General features: G+C 46.0%; 1 protein-coding gene across 3 annotated transcripts in view; it reads right to left on the bottom strand.

The window, feature by feature from the left end:
- Positions 1 to 12,593, bottom strand: part of CNOT11 (CCR4-NOT transcription complex subunit 11) — a 48,577-nt gene extending 35,984 nt beyond the window's left edge. The window contains exons 1-4 of one of the 3 annotated variants that reach the window (XM_059721008.1): positions 12,093 to 12,593; positions 9,267 to 9,431; positions 3,060 to 3,212; positions 763 to 965 (exon numbers count right to left, since the gene is read on the bottom strand). In XM_059721008.1, coding sequence (XP_059576991.1) covers positions 763 to 965; positions 3,060 to 3,212; positions 9,267 to 9,431; positions 12,093 to 12,516 — 945 coding nt within the window. In that variant the 5' untranslated portion in view covers positions 12,517 to 12,593. Of the gene's footprint in view, positions 1 to 762; positions 966 to 3,059; positions 3,213 to 9,266; positions 9,432 to 10,072; positions 10,452 to 12,092 lie in introns of those variants that run through there. The other 2 variants (XM_019485049.2, XM_059721009.1) reach the window with 2 other exon arrangements.
- Between the last annotated feature and the right edge of the window lie 1,280 nt (positions 12,594 to 13,873).

Raw genomic sequence — 13,873 nt, 5'->3', positions numbered from 1 at the left:
AAGCCTTTATGTTTTGAAATGTATGGTATATTGTAGTCCTGTATTTTAATAATAAAAATAATAAATGCAACCCACACCATCCAAACATTATTTTTCTTTTGCAGCAAAGTGTTTTACTTCCTCTCCAAATCACAGCATGCTCCCTGAGCTGCTAAAAGTAACTTTGACAAGTTGTCTTATATAGAAAGGGACAGCTGTGTGGAGAGAGGTAGTTAGCCTGAAGTCAGGCAGAAGGCAGGGTGGGGTTGTACCTTATAGACGTAAATAGCTAAAAAAGAAACTCCTGCAATTTGCACTCACTGATGAACAGCATCTGAAGAGTGAGCTCAAATTCACAAAAGCTTATGCTGTGTTATCTTATTTAGTTAGTCTACAAGCTGTATGGTGAACATCTTCCTTATGCATCATCAAGGTTAATGCAAATCGGCAGTAACTATCAATAACACTGGTAAGATTAGGCCCTTGGGTGATTCTAAATAACCATCCTATTGAAAGCCTTGACCAAACCTAAAACAGCATTATTGCAGTTTTCTAATCAGGGAAAGACTGATGATGCTAGTTACTTAGTATATAGTTTAGCCTTTGTTCAGCTGGCAGTTATTTGCTGTCTCCACCCATCATTCCCCATCAAGTTTTTCAGATATTTTTCTTATCCACCTAGAAGCAAGTGGGAAAAAAAAATACTGAAAATCCCAGAATTCAGACAGAAAGACACAGTCACAGGAAGGATTAGACAGGAAGACACCTGAGCATAATACACACCTGTGTTTGCTGTGGAGAAGACAAGGGACTTTTGAAAGCCTTAGCCATGATTCTTTTGATTTCTACTCCAGTGCTGTTTTTAACACACATCGACTTATCCCACTGAATTGCATGATCCGGCTCTATTGGGTTTAGCCAAGCCAGTTCATCCTCACAAATATGGAGTGGAGGTGGTGGTCGGATAAATTCTGGTCGAAAGTGACCTGGAAGACAGTTTTGTGAAGATTTCCTCTAGAGAAAAGACTAAAGAAGTGAATTGTTTTAGAACTTGGCTAAAATAACTTATTTAAAAAGGGTGAAAATATCCATGCTGTAAGTGGTCCTTTCCCCACCCCACACACATGTAGTCATGACAACTGGTCTCACACACCTTCCTGACAATGCTCTGGGTTCAGTTTGGATGGCAAGCTACTATCAAATCACCAGCACCACTGAGGTTCATTGGGATCTGTTAGCTGGGGCAGATCCTGCAAGAGGAGCAAACAGAGCACATGCAAACCAGGCCAAATTCTGTTAGTTAGCAGGGTCCATCCTGGTCCTTATGCTTTTGTACAATGGCACAAAGGGTTAAGCCGCCTTGCCCCTCCCTTGGTTCCTTCAGTCTGAATTCCCTGACACCTAGGGATTCCAAAAGCAGGGATGGAGAGTGGGTTTTGGGATCCATGAACTGCAACACCCTGAGGAACCAGCATTACTATGTCAAGTAACGTGCAAGCAGCACAAATCCTACTTGTAGCATCCTCTAGAAAATGGGATGAGGGTTCACAGCTGATCAGACAGGTAAGGACTGCAATAATGTTTTTCTAAATTTGGTACCTCCTGCCATGTTAAGGGCATAGTGTTTAATGAATGTCAACATTTGCTCTGCAAGGATGTTTTACATATCTCAAGAATTGGTATATTTCTGTAGCAAGCCAACAAAGTTGCTTATGCTCTAGTGGTGCATGCCTAAATAGTCAGAGGGAGACTCAGATCCTTGGTAGTAAGTGAAGGGGCACTGAATGATCCACTTGGAAAGTTACTGGCATCAGATCACCTGGGCTTTCCAGGCACCCGATATGCTCACAAAGAGGTCCCAACCTCTTTGCAACATAGAACTGTGAAAGAATAAACTCTAGAGACATCCAGAGGATGCACCTTCTCTCGTGAAGCAGCATGTTGTTTCAAGGAGACTAGTGAGGTGACTGATTAGTTCAGAAGGAATTTTGGAATTACTTTAGGAATGAACCTGTAATTCAGCTTTATCACCAGCATACCCCTAAGGAATGATGAATTCCAGCCAAGAGGGCTTGAACATGAGCGACCTTCCCAAGTGGTATAATGGCAACTAGCACGATTACCTTGTTAAAGAAGCAGCATAAGGAATGCTGGTAAAAGCCTGAAGGAAGGTTCAATAACTTGCAGAAAGACCATGGTGAGATCCCAAATATAAGTCTTAACTGGTCAGCAGGCACAAGAGACATCTGATGCATCCTGCTATAGATAGCCCATGAGACAACTGGATTGGAATGGACCATTACCAGTCCTCAGGGGGCGGCTGACCTCTGCCTGGTCTCTCTATAGCACCATGCATGGACTGTACAGGGAATGGATCTTTACTTGACTTCGAGGAGAATATTTACTTCAGAAAGGGAATGCACATAAGACTATTTAAATGGCAGGGCTAATAAGACACAGGTGATTACAAAATTTGGAAGACTGAAAGAATTAGAGGACAGTAGAGTCTAGCCAATTGGACATTTGTAGGTTCTATCTTGACACCACAGGAAATAAGAGGGACATGAGGGAAGGTGAATGCCATTTCAACCTGCACAGGAACATGAAGAGATCAGCCATGCATACCTGGCTCTGACAGAACTGTTAGCCAAAGAATCTAAGAGTCTTGTGTCTGGGGCACATGTACACGGACCATAATTCATAAACATATGCTCCAAGAACTTGAATTGCATTTTGGAGGCTGATCTGCAGTGAGTGACCAGTGAAAAAAAAAGCTGCGTTTTCAACTGCATCAAGATGAACCACCTAACACAGAATCTTCTCCCTCTGAAATCTAGAAATAATCTTCCACATTCAGAGTATGAAGTAATCGGATGAGATTATCCATAGACCTCTTATTTGCAGACAACTGTAAATCTGCAACAAACGCAGACCTATTTGTTTGGTGCCCCAATAATACCGGAGCTGCAATGCCAAGTCTTGCTCAATAAGTCACTCTAAAGAATGACAAGCTGAGACAACACAATCAAATAACTATACCACAGGTTATAGAAATTTGACATTCAAACAATGATACATACTTTCTATAGGTGGTTTTGGTCCACTCACTAAAGCTTCTGTGATCTGGGAGGCAACAGAGCTGTCAAACCCAGAATTTGAGGAATCTGGGTCAGGATCGCTGAGAATGCTGGGGAAGCTGGCTTTGCTTTGTGTTGGCAACTCAGATTGACGCTCTGAAAAACAGTTTTCAGTTGGAAGTGTTAGAGTCAAAACAGAAGTGTCAGGAATACTAAAAGTAGTGAGGCAATCTGAGCTTTTCAACAGTACTGCCTTAAACCAGAAAGTGTCAACATGAAATATCTTTTAGGGTTTTAAATTTGGGGATCCATGGAGCAAGCACTCAGAGATGCAAGGACATTGGCTGGTTAGCCCTCCTTGTGTAATAGCTGAAAGTACAGACAAACAGTTCCTCAATATTCTCCACATAAAAAATTGCTGTAGTTTTCACAAAGGCATCACATAATTTAAAATGGAAAAGGTGCAACAATTATGAATAAGAGTTTGTGGGAATACTCTTAACACACAAATCTGGACTATGGGGAGAGTCAGAACCCTTGTTCTAGTCAACTTCAAAAAATCAATTAGAAGCAGTGTCAGACACTACTCCTGTCAGACCAGATGCCAATTTGTAGTTTCCCAAGCATTTCTCTTCTCATACTATATGAAAAAAATACACACTTTCAGAATCTGTAGAGAACCATATGTGAACCTAAATCAAAAGACACAGACACAGACATTAGGGCTGGAAGAGATCTTATGAGATTGGGTCCAGCCCCCTGCCTTAGGGGCAGGAAGTCAGCTAGGGTCAAAGGATCCCAGCAAGATAAGCATCCAAATGTTTCTTAAAAGTGCCCAGAGAAGGTGCTTGCACCACCTCTGGGGGCAGTCTATTCCAGGCCTTGGGGGCTCAGACATTAAAGAAGTTTTTCATTATGTTCAGCCTGAAACTTGCAGAAGTTTGTGACTGTTGGACTTTGTCATCCCTTGGGGTGCTCTGGTGAACAGGCATTCCCCCAGATCCTGATGCACACCCCTTACGTACTTATAGGTTGCCACCAAGTCACCCCTCAGCCTGCACTTCTCCAGACTGAGGAGTCCCATAGCTTGCAGCCTCTCTTCGTAAGACCTGTTTTCTTGCCCTCTAATCATGCACGTGGCTCTCCTCTGGACTCTTTCAAGCTTCTCCACATCCTTCCTAAATTGTAGAGCCCAGAATTGGACACAATATTCTAGCTGCAGCCTCACCAAATCCAAGTACAGCAGGAGGATGACATCCCAGGTCTTGCTTGATTTGCATCAGTTGATGCAAGCTAGAGTTGTTTGCTTTGCCAGCCGCAGTATCGCACTGGCGACTCATGTTCATCTTGTGGTCAATCATGACCCCCAAGTCTCTTTTAGTTTTGGTGCTAGCGAGTATAGCACTGCTGAGACTATAAGTGTGATGCAGGTTTCTTTTTTTTCTCTGTATGATGAAAACTATGAAAATCTGAAGGCCAGAGTTAAGAGCACTTGTATGCAGCATCAGAGTCCCGAGTTTTATTCCCCAGTGAAGCGTGAACGTTTTATCCAATGATTCCTAAATGACAAAAATGCATACATAGTACCTGCGTGAAGTAAGGGTGTTTGTGGGCAACATCTTTTATTAGACCAACTAGCAGTCTCTACATTGTCCTCATCCCTAGGTCAAAACCATACTCCTTCTCAACCACCCTCTCTATAAAAGTTTTGCTCAACACGCTAAGGGTAAAAACAGACGTTGCCAGAACCTGTAAAGGATTTCCCCGTTTATGGGAATGCACCCCTGGAGATCCCAGGGGAAGGTCTCCATAAGCAGGGAACCCCAACTTTCCCTGCTTACAGAGGCATCCTGAGATGTGGTGCAACAAAAGGTAGGGACGTCTATTTGCTTGCCATTTGCACCACTTTAAAATGTTTTATGGCAGCACAAATACTGTATCAGGAAACATCCATTTCTACCCTAAGTTATTATATAAAACATGGGCCCCAATACCACCATTCCCTCCTGCTCTGACCATAGAGACAGTGTAGGTACTTACATTCTAAACAGTTTGGGCATGTAAATCCCAGACCTGCAAATGACTTGCGTCTAATAGCACAGGCTCGGCAGTGCTACGCTTGCTAGCACCACTGTTGAAAGAGACTTGGGGGTCATGATTGACCACAAGATGAACATGAGCCACCAATGCGATGTTGCATCTGGTAAAGCAAACAAAAATCTGGCTTGTATCTATAGATGCTTCTCATGTAAATCTCAGGATGTCATCCTCCCGCTGTACTCGGCCTTGGTGAGGCCGCAGCTGGAGTACTGAATCCAATTCTGGGCTCCGCAATTCAAGGATGTCAAGTAGCTTGAGAGAGTCCAGAGGAGAGCCACATGCATGATCAGAGGGCAAGAGAATAGGCCTTATGAAGAGAGGCTGAGCGCCATGGGACTCTTCAGCCTGGAAAAGTGCAGGCTCAGGGAGGACCTGGTGGCTGCTTATAAGTACATAAGGGGTGTACATCAAGATCTGGGAGAACATCTGATCACCAGAGCACCCCAAAGTAAAACAAGGACCAACGGTCATAAACTCCTACAAGACTGTTTTAGGCTGGACATAAGAAAAAAATTATTTATGGGCTAAGGCCCCAAGACTTGGAATAGACTCCCTCCAGAAGTGATGCAGGCACCTACTCTGGACTCATTCAAGAAATGCTTGGATGCTTCTCTTGCTGGGATCTTCTGACCCTAGCTGACTTCCTGCCCCTAGGCAGGGGGCTGGACCCAATGATCTTTGAGGTCCTTTCCAGCCCTAACATCTATTAAATCTATGAAATAGAAAGGTGCTTCTTTAACATTTCCTACTGGCTACTCAGAGCATCCTCTTTTCAAGTGTGCTAGCTTCCATAAAATAAAGCCACTGGATAGGAACCTCAGCACCTAACTTGGTGTTCTAAATTCTACTGAATTCCCTTTGTGGATCTGAGCCCAACTAAAATGTGGTTAAAGTACTGCTCAGAGACAGAATCTAAATAAGCCATTGTATTCAGTTACCTAGGGAGCTTTCACTCTTTTTGAAGTTTTTTTCACAAGCAGTGAAAAATTCTGATGCAAGTGAATTAGAAGCCTGAAATAAAGCCACAACTACTGTTTTGGCCTCAAAGAGTCCCCATGTTTAATTTAAACTACTATTTCATTTTTTTAATAAAAAGATTAATAAGCATGTCTTTTGCCTCTACCTTCAGCAAACTATTGTCTTGGAACTTGTTAAGTTACATACTAAGAACAGCTCTGTGTGCAGGAGTTTACCTTCCAGCTACATGTGATAGGACCCTAACTATCTGGTGTCCAGGATTCTAAATAAAGCTTTTGTCAAAATGTTAAATACCCGGTCAAAAAGAATTCGCTCCTGTAACTGCAGCCTTTCTTAGGAACATTTCAGACTTGTTTTCTATGGATGGCACAAGGGCAGGAATCCACCTTTTGCCATGAAAGCAAAGGAGAAATCCTAAACCATTAAATTTACCAAGTATTTTTATTTTACCTGAATATTTAATTTCACTGTAAATATATGATTAGGTTTTTTTCCTTCAAGAACGCATAATGCATACCTAATTGCTTCTTTAGCATTTTTCAAGATGTTTGACTGAAAAAAAAATCCCAAATTAAAAAAAAAAAAAAATCTTGTAAACGGTTAAGTAAAAGAAAGTAAAAACAAGTTTTCCCTCTGTCCTGAGAGGAAAAAAGGATTTTGGAATATTTTTAATTAACCCCTATGCTATATAATGAATCCAAGCCAAATATAACTTCTAAACCTCAACTGCATTTGGTATAGCATTTCAGCTTGGTAGCAATGTAGTCTGGAACTTAGTCCACACCCGATCAACCATAACCCATTTGCTTTGCAATCTATCAATTTCCAAGCAGCCTCAGATTTAGTAAATGGGCAAAGTCTACAAGGCCCTGATCCTGCAATTCATTTAACACAAACAACCCACTAGGTCTCTCACAGAGCCTTAACTTTGTGAAGTTTAAATGGGCACAACGGTCTACCTTCAGATATCAAATTATAGGACCAGGGCCAGGTCAGTCCCTTGGGATTAGATGTAGATAAAATCAGTATCAGAAGCTTCAATAAAATGAATTTACATAGGAGAAAGAAGGCAAGCTCCTTGCACCAAGCCACTTAAAGCTATTTAAAAGTAAACAGTTACTGGAGATCTACTGCAGTGCCACATTTTCCCCCATTCGTAAGTTACAGGAAACTTCTTTGGATTCCTCAAGGAGGATGCTGTATTGTACTGGAAAATTCAGCTTTCACTACCAGCCAGCTACCCTTAAATCCAAGCTAGTTTTGTCATATAAATAAATCTGAAATAGGGAAATATTCTGGCAAAATACTGCCTTTTTCGCACAAGCATCTGAAGACATTTTTGTCAGAATCACTAAGTAGACAAAAGCAGAATTGAAGAAACAAACAGCTTACATTTTTAAGACATTCTGCAGGCACCAGCTTGATGTTAAGACCAAAACAACAACAACAAAAAAGGTTCCATAAAGGTCTAACGCTCAGTTCTCTCTAATATCCTGCTCTTCAAAAAGGAATCACGGTTACAAGTCAAATTATTCATATTCAACTTCTGAATCATTACTCAAAGTATGCTTTGGACCAGATATTAGAAAACAGGAAATACTATCCTTCCCTTATGAGCTTCAAGGCTCAGGACCCTTGTTCTAATAGAAAATTTTTAAGTGTTCAAAAGAGCATGCATTTGAATAGGTACACTCTAGAACAGGTACAAGCTGTCTTATTTTGACCAGTCCTACCATCTATTTCAGGGACAACAACTTTACAAAGGCCATCAAGACTTAGAGCTCAAATGCCAAAAGGAGGGAAGGAGAGGAACACACATTAATAGCTTCTAAGTTTAAACATTTTATTTGCAGTATTTATATTTTGTGGACTGAACAATTAGTTTCTCACAGTTTGTTTTGTTTCTGGAATAAAAGTCTGCTGTCTTTACATGTCATCTTAAGGCAACTCCTCTTCTCATTACTAAAGGATGAAGTTTGGTTTTCCTGCTTCTTCATTACTATGCCATTTTTCTAAAACTATCTGAACATGTTAGATCTATCAAATCAGAGAGGAATTCTAAAGTCCATGTATGAGTTTATCAGGTCTTGATACAACTAATTTGGTTTATGCAGCTAAGTTAACTACGCTCCTTTATTTATTTTGGTAACCACTACATATCGATTAACATAGTTACTTTTCAAGATGCCATTTTGTACAACACTTGTTTCTGGGGTCCCCATCTGGCAATTTTTTTAATGAGAACTAATTTTCAAAGGCAGGTATATTCAGCCGTCATAAAAAGCCAGCCTATTTCAAGGTATAATTAAGTTTAGGCACTCACAATAGCTTGGGGTGGGGGGGGAGGGAACAAAGCAAAATTCATCATTCACAAAAGATATTCAGTAAAATCCAATTAAGGCAGTCCTCAGAGGGAAGGGCTCTGAAATGAAATGATCACCAATATCAGTCTAGATAGTAGTGCTCAACCTCCAGCCTCTGAGCCAGATCTAGCTCGCAGGGCCATAAAATTCAGCCCATGAAAATTTGCTAGCGGTGGGCTGCACACCAGCCCCATGCCACTCATTTGGCCTGCAAAGCCATAAAGGTGAGCATCACTGATCTAGATGTCCCAAGCTTCTTCTAAAACCCCTTAGACGCCCCTTATCTTCCCAAGTCATACATAACCATCACTTGTAACGTTTTAATGATGCAAGCAATCAAGTGAGCTTTCCCAACAGTGAACCATTAATAAGAACTGAAATATCACTTTTATAAAAGTGAACATTTGATTGAAACAGCAGTTATAGCTTTGGCCATAACTCTAAGCATTTCTTATAGTTATGCTATGTTCACCGATATTCGCAATACTGGAAAGAAATGAAAAAAATGTTGTGACAGTAGAAACAAAGTATCAAATGTAAAGGCTTTTGTGTTCTATAAAAGTTCTCCCTGACCTAAGAAACAAGAACAGATATAAAACTTGTTCTTTAGACATAGCAACACCCTTAAAGATGCTTCATGTCTGAAGTTTGTATTACTCAGAATTGTAGCTCTATCCATTTTAACAAAAAACCTTTACAATTAAGTTGCGGAGAAAAACAAATCATTTCTTAAATAGCCAGGGCATGGCTAGAACAGTTTGTTTCTTACCTGCTAGTGCTAGCTGAAGTCCACTTATATCTACCGACTGGGCCATGCTTCCCACATCCAGTGAGGCAATCTGACGAGGAGTCTTTTTGAAGAGTTCCCTAGGTGGTGCCAACATCAGTTGGGAAAGGAAGAATTTTTCTGAGGGAGTTATGGGAGGTAAGAAACCTGTGGGAAAAACAAACAGGAAAAAAAAAAAGATATAAAACAATTCTCCTCACTTACTGTACAGCAGCAAATAATACTCTGCCTTTGGTAGACTTCATATAGGAAAAGCAATACTAATATTAAAGGCATGAATCGAGCTACCACCAAGACACTTGAGTTGTGCCATTATGTTAATTCAATTGAATCAAATACTTCCGTGATACAGGTCAACACTGAAAACAGGCTCTTAAAACAGTTGTAGGATGAAATTAGTGAACAGGCAATGTTTTTATTCTGGTTTTGAGCATGTCCATTAGTCTGGATTTAAAATCACAATGGCTTATCATTCCTAATGGCTTATCACTAGCCTAAACAACAGAGTTATTCATTGCAATACCTGTAGTTTCATATATTAAACCGGGGGAGGGGGGGGGAAGAGGTGTGCTAATAACGCTCAACACCCTCTTTTTATTCCTAAAACAGGGACTATCATCTTTGAAGAGGACCTCAATTGTGCTCTGAAAACTAAAATGGCTTGCATTACTAATGAATTGTATGTAGTTTTCAGTGGAAAACCTGGTAGCTTTGGTGGCCTAGAAACCATTTGAAGTAAATTAAGAATATGAAAAACATTTTATGACCCTATTACAAATATTCCTTACCGAAGGGCATGCTAACCAGACAGCACTCCCAGTAGTCGCACAGATCACTGCTGTAGTGGTAAGCAACCTGAAATTAATTTGTGAAGTCTGTAGCTGGGGAGGGATGCAACACAGGAAATTCACATGCCCTCTGAAAAGCAGCGCTCTCCACTGACTGCCACAGCACAGACTTACCATTGGCAGGGTCAGGCAACAGCTGCAAAATTGTTATGAATAGTTTTCATACAACGCATTATATGTGGTTAAGCATCCTAATCATTTTGAAAAAAAAAGCATTTTCTGAAATAAATCTGTGTTAGGCAATGGATTTGTATAGGATGGTTTGGATAAGGATGATCCTGCCTCAGGCAAAGGTTTAGACTAGATGACCTCCAGAGGTCCCTTTTCCAGCCCTACATTTTTTATTTCTATGAAACAGCTCATTTATGTATTAAAAGCATACTGTTAAAAAAAAATACATTTGTTCATTCAAGAGCTGAAGACAGGTTACTTAGCCAGTAAAAAAACAGCAATATTTAAAACTATCACTGGTGTAGGCAGGCTTGAGCCCCTGAAATGGGCTTTTGGTTAACAAGCCAACCAATTATGGATTATTGGTTTGTCAAGGATTCTCAACCTGGGATGCCTTGAGATCCTTTCAAGGATGGTGCATGGTGCCCTGCAACGTCAGCACTATTAGGTTTACAAACAGTTCACAAGATAAACCCAGAGGCCACATCCCAAGTGGGAACGTGCAGTTTACAGAGCCTCAAACACTGTATGCGTGCAGTGCATGGTAATCTGCACGCCACAGAATGCAGCACAGCAGCAAAATGAGACACTGGGAAATCCTGGTACCAAAGAAAGCTGCACCAAAAAATAGTAGCGTGGCACATGTGACCTACCAGATGCTGGAGCCTGGCCAGCCAGAGCCACGCTCCAGCTGCTGGCCAAACTCTGCGTGTCGAAACTGCTGCTGCTGGAGCTCCCCCCCCCCCAGCACCCCAGGTAAGGCTGCTGGGGCCAGACCCAGCTTCCCCTACCGCACCTGGGGCAATTTGCTGTGAGTCCAGGGGCGTGCCAGGGGACAACCAGCAGTAGCAATGCTGCTATTGGTCCCTGGGGAAATGCACATTCTTGCTCATGGAGACATGCCCATAAATTTCAAATAGAAACCCGTAACTGTGGTGCTTCTCAGCTCAATACAATACTTGTAATCCCAGTGGGAATCAGTGGCTGAAGAGCTGAGGGGGAGGAGAGGGGAGGGGGGGGATGGGTGCCAGGACCATCCCCAGTCCCAGAGAAAACAGGCGGTGGCTGTAGCTGGGGGAGACAGGGACTGCTAGGGGTGGGGGTTGGGACCAGCAACAGGCAGCACTAGAGCAGGGGATAGGGTGCTGGGGCTGAGCCCAGTCCTAGGAGGGAATGCCAGGGCCTGCCCCACTCCCAGTCTGGGAGGAGAAAGGTGGTGCTAGAGCAGGGGGAAGAGGGGGATGGGGCCGGTCCTGGTCCCACTGAGAGCAAGTGGCTGGAACACTGGGGTGGGGGGACCTTTGGGACCTGCCTGAGTCCAAGTGAGGGGCTCCGCTAGAGCAGGGGGAAGGGTGCTGAGGCAGACCCAGTGCCAGTAGGAATGTTAGCAGGGAGGGATGCTGGGACCAACCCCAAAGGGGAACAGAGCTAGAGTGGGGGGAGCTGATCCCAGTGGGAGCGAGTGGCTGGAGCATTGGGGGGGGGGGGACTGCTAAGACCATCCCCACTCCCAGAGAAGAGGGGCAGTGGCCAGGGCAGAGTGGGGGCAGTCCTGGTCCCAGTGGGAGCTAGTGCCAGTGAGGGTTGGGGCCTGCCCGAGTCCCAGGAGTGGGCAGTACTCGAGCAGCAGGAGGGTGCTGGGGCCGACCCAATCCCAGTGGGAGTGGGAATATTTATTGGGGGGGGGGATGCCAGGGCCCGCCCCCAGCCCGGGAGGAGGAAGGTGGTGCCAGAGCAGGGGGAAAAGGGGATGGGGCCGGTCCTGGTAGGCCGGTAGGTAGGCGGGTACCGGAGAGCGGGGTGCGCTCGGCCTCGCCGCCGCGCTCGGGCGCGGGGTTGAGCAGGTGCGCGAAGACGGCGGCGAAGGGGTTAGCGGCCAGCGGCTCGGTGCGGTACATCTCCCAGAGCAGGTAGAGCGCGGTGAGGCGCTGCGGCGGGCTGGGCAGCAGGTCGGGCTGCTGCAGCAGCAGCACGAGCGCCGAGCCCAGGCGGAAGTGCTCGGCCTTGCCGAAGTAGTGGTGGAAGGCGCCCGAGAGCCCCTCGAACGAGCTGCCGCCCGCCTCCTCCGACACGATGCTCAGCAGGCTCGACAGCTCCTTGGGCGACAGGCTCATCCTGCCACCGCCGCCGCTGCTGCCTGCCGCCGCCTCCCCGGGCGCCGCCTCCGCGCCCAGCTGCGAGCAGGGCGCCGGGCTGCCTCCGCCGCCGGGCATCCAGCTCCCGCGCCGCCCCGCTCCGGAGCCAGGCCGCAAAGCGGCAGCGCGACACTTCGCGATGCTGCCGTCAAGCGAGGCAGGGAGGTAACGGGCGGCAAGGGGAGGGACCAGGGCGCGTCTGTAGTACCGGAACGTGCTGCTGGCGGCATCCCCCGGGAAGCGGGGGGGAGGCGGGATTGGCTGCTCGCGTCTTCCGGAAGGAGGGGATTGGGTCGCCCAAGGAGCTGTTGGCGTCCTCCCGCAGAGGCGAGGGCGGGTGAAGATTGGCTGCCGCGGCTGTCCTTCAAGGAGCCGGGGAGCGGGCGAGGTTGGGTGGGTGGTTTCCTTTGAGGAGGCGGAGAGAGGGCCGGGATTGGCTGCTGCCGGGCTCCGGGGAGGGCGGAGATTGGCTGTTGCTCCAGGGAGGCGGGGAGCGGACGAGGATGCACGCATACGTATTTCAGGACCATATACGGGTGGTATCCCTTCAGGGAGACCAAACGAGGGCAGGGATTGGCTGTTGAGTCCTCCGGGAGGCAGAGGGAGGGCACGAATTGGCTGCTGCTGCCGCCCTTCAAGGAGCGTGGGCGATGATTGGCTCTCACTCCCTGCGGCTAAAAGGACGGTTTTGTGGGCGGTGATTTGCATCCGGGTCTGGTTCAGCCTTGTCTTAGATCTGCTCTCAGGCCTTGGCCTTCGGGCACTGGGAAGGCTCCGGGGCAGACAGGTGCAGTCCAGAGAAAACGGGCTGGGGGTGCTGTGTTGATTTAGTCCGGGGAAGAGGACACTGAGGGGATTTCACAGCAGCCTTCAACTCCCTGCAGGGGGATTCCGGGAGGCAGATCTAGGTGGGCAAAATGTGGCCCGTGGGCTGTATTCAGCTGGCTGGATCTAGCCTGTGGCTGCCTCCACCTAGGGCTGAGCCTTACCTGCTCCTGTGGGGGCAGTCTGCACCATGCTCCCCCCCCCAGCCCTGGACTGGCTACTGCAGCTTCTGGTGGGACTGTTCCCAGTGCGGTTGCAGCTGGCCGGATGCTCCTCTGCTCCCCTCACCTCTGGTGGAAGCAGCTGAGCAGAAGCTTCCCTTCTTCAAGTCAGGCAGCAGGGGCAGGAGGAGGAGTGGCTGCAGAAGGTATGGGGAGCACAAGGCCAGCTCCACTGGAAGCTGCTTGCTGGCCCAAGCTGTTCTGCTCCTCTTGCCTCTAGCTGCAGCCCTTGTCCTTGCCCCACTGCTCTGCCGGGGCAGAAAGTTTTGCTGGGTGGCTTCTGCCCTGTGTATGGAGCTCTGACTCTAGCTCCCAGCTACTTTCTACCCACCTCGCCTGTCTGCAGATGGCTGCTCACCACCACAACTCTACACCTAGGCAGGAGCCAT

This window comes from Alligator mississippiensis, chromosome 1 (genome assembly GCF_030867095.1).
Source record: "Alligator mississippiensis isolate rAllMis1 chromosome 1, rAllMis1, whole genome shotgun sequence".
NCBI classification, from domain to species: Eukaryota; Metazoa; Chordata; order Crocodylia; family Alligatoridae; genus Alligator; species Alligator mississippiensis.
This window is presented reverse-complemented; position numbering and strand designations above follow the sequence as displayed.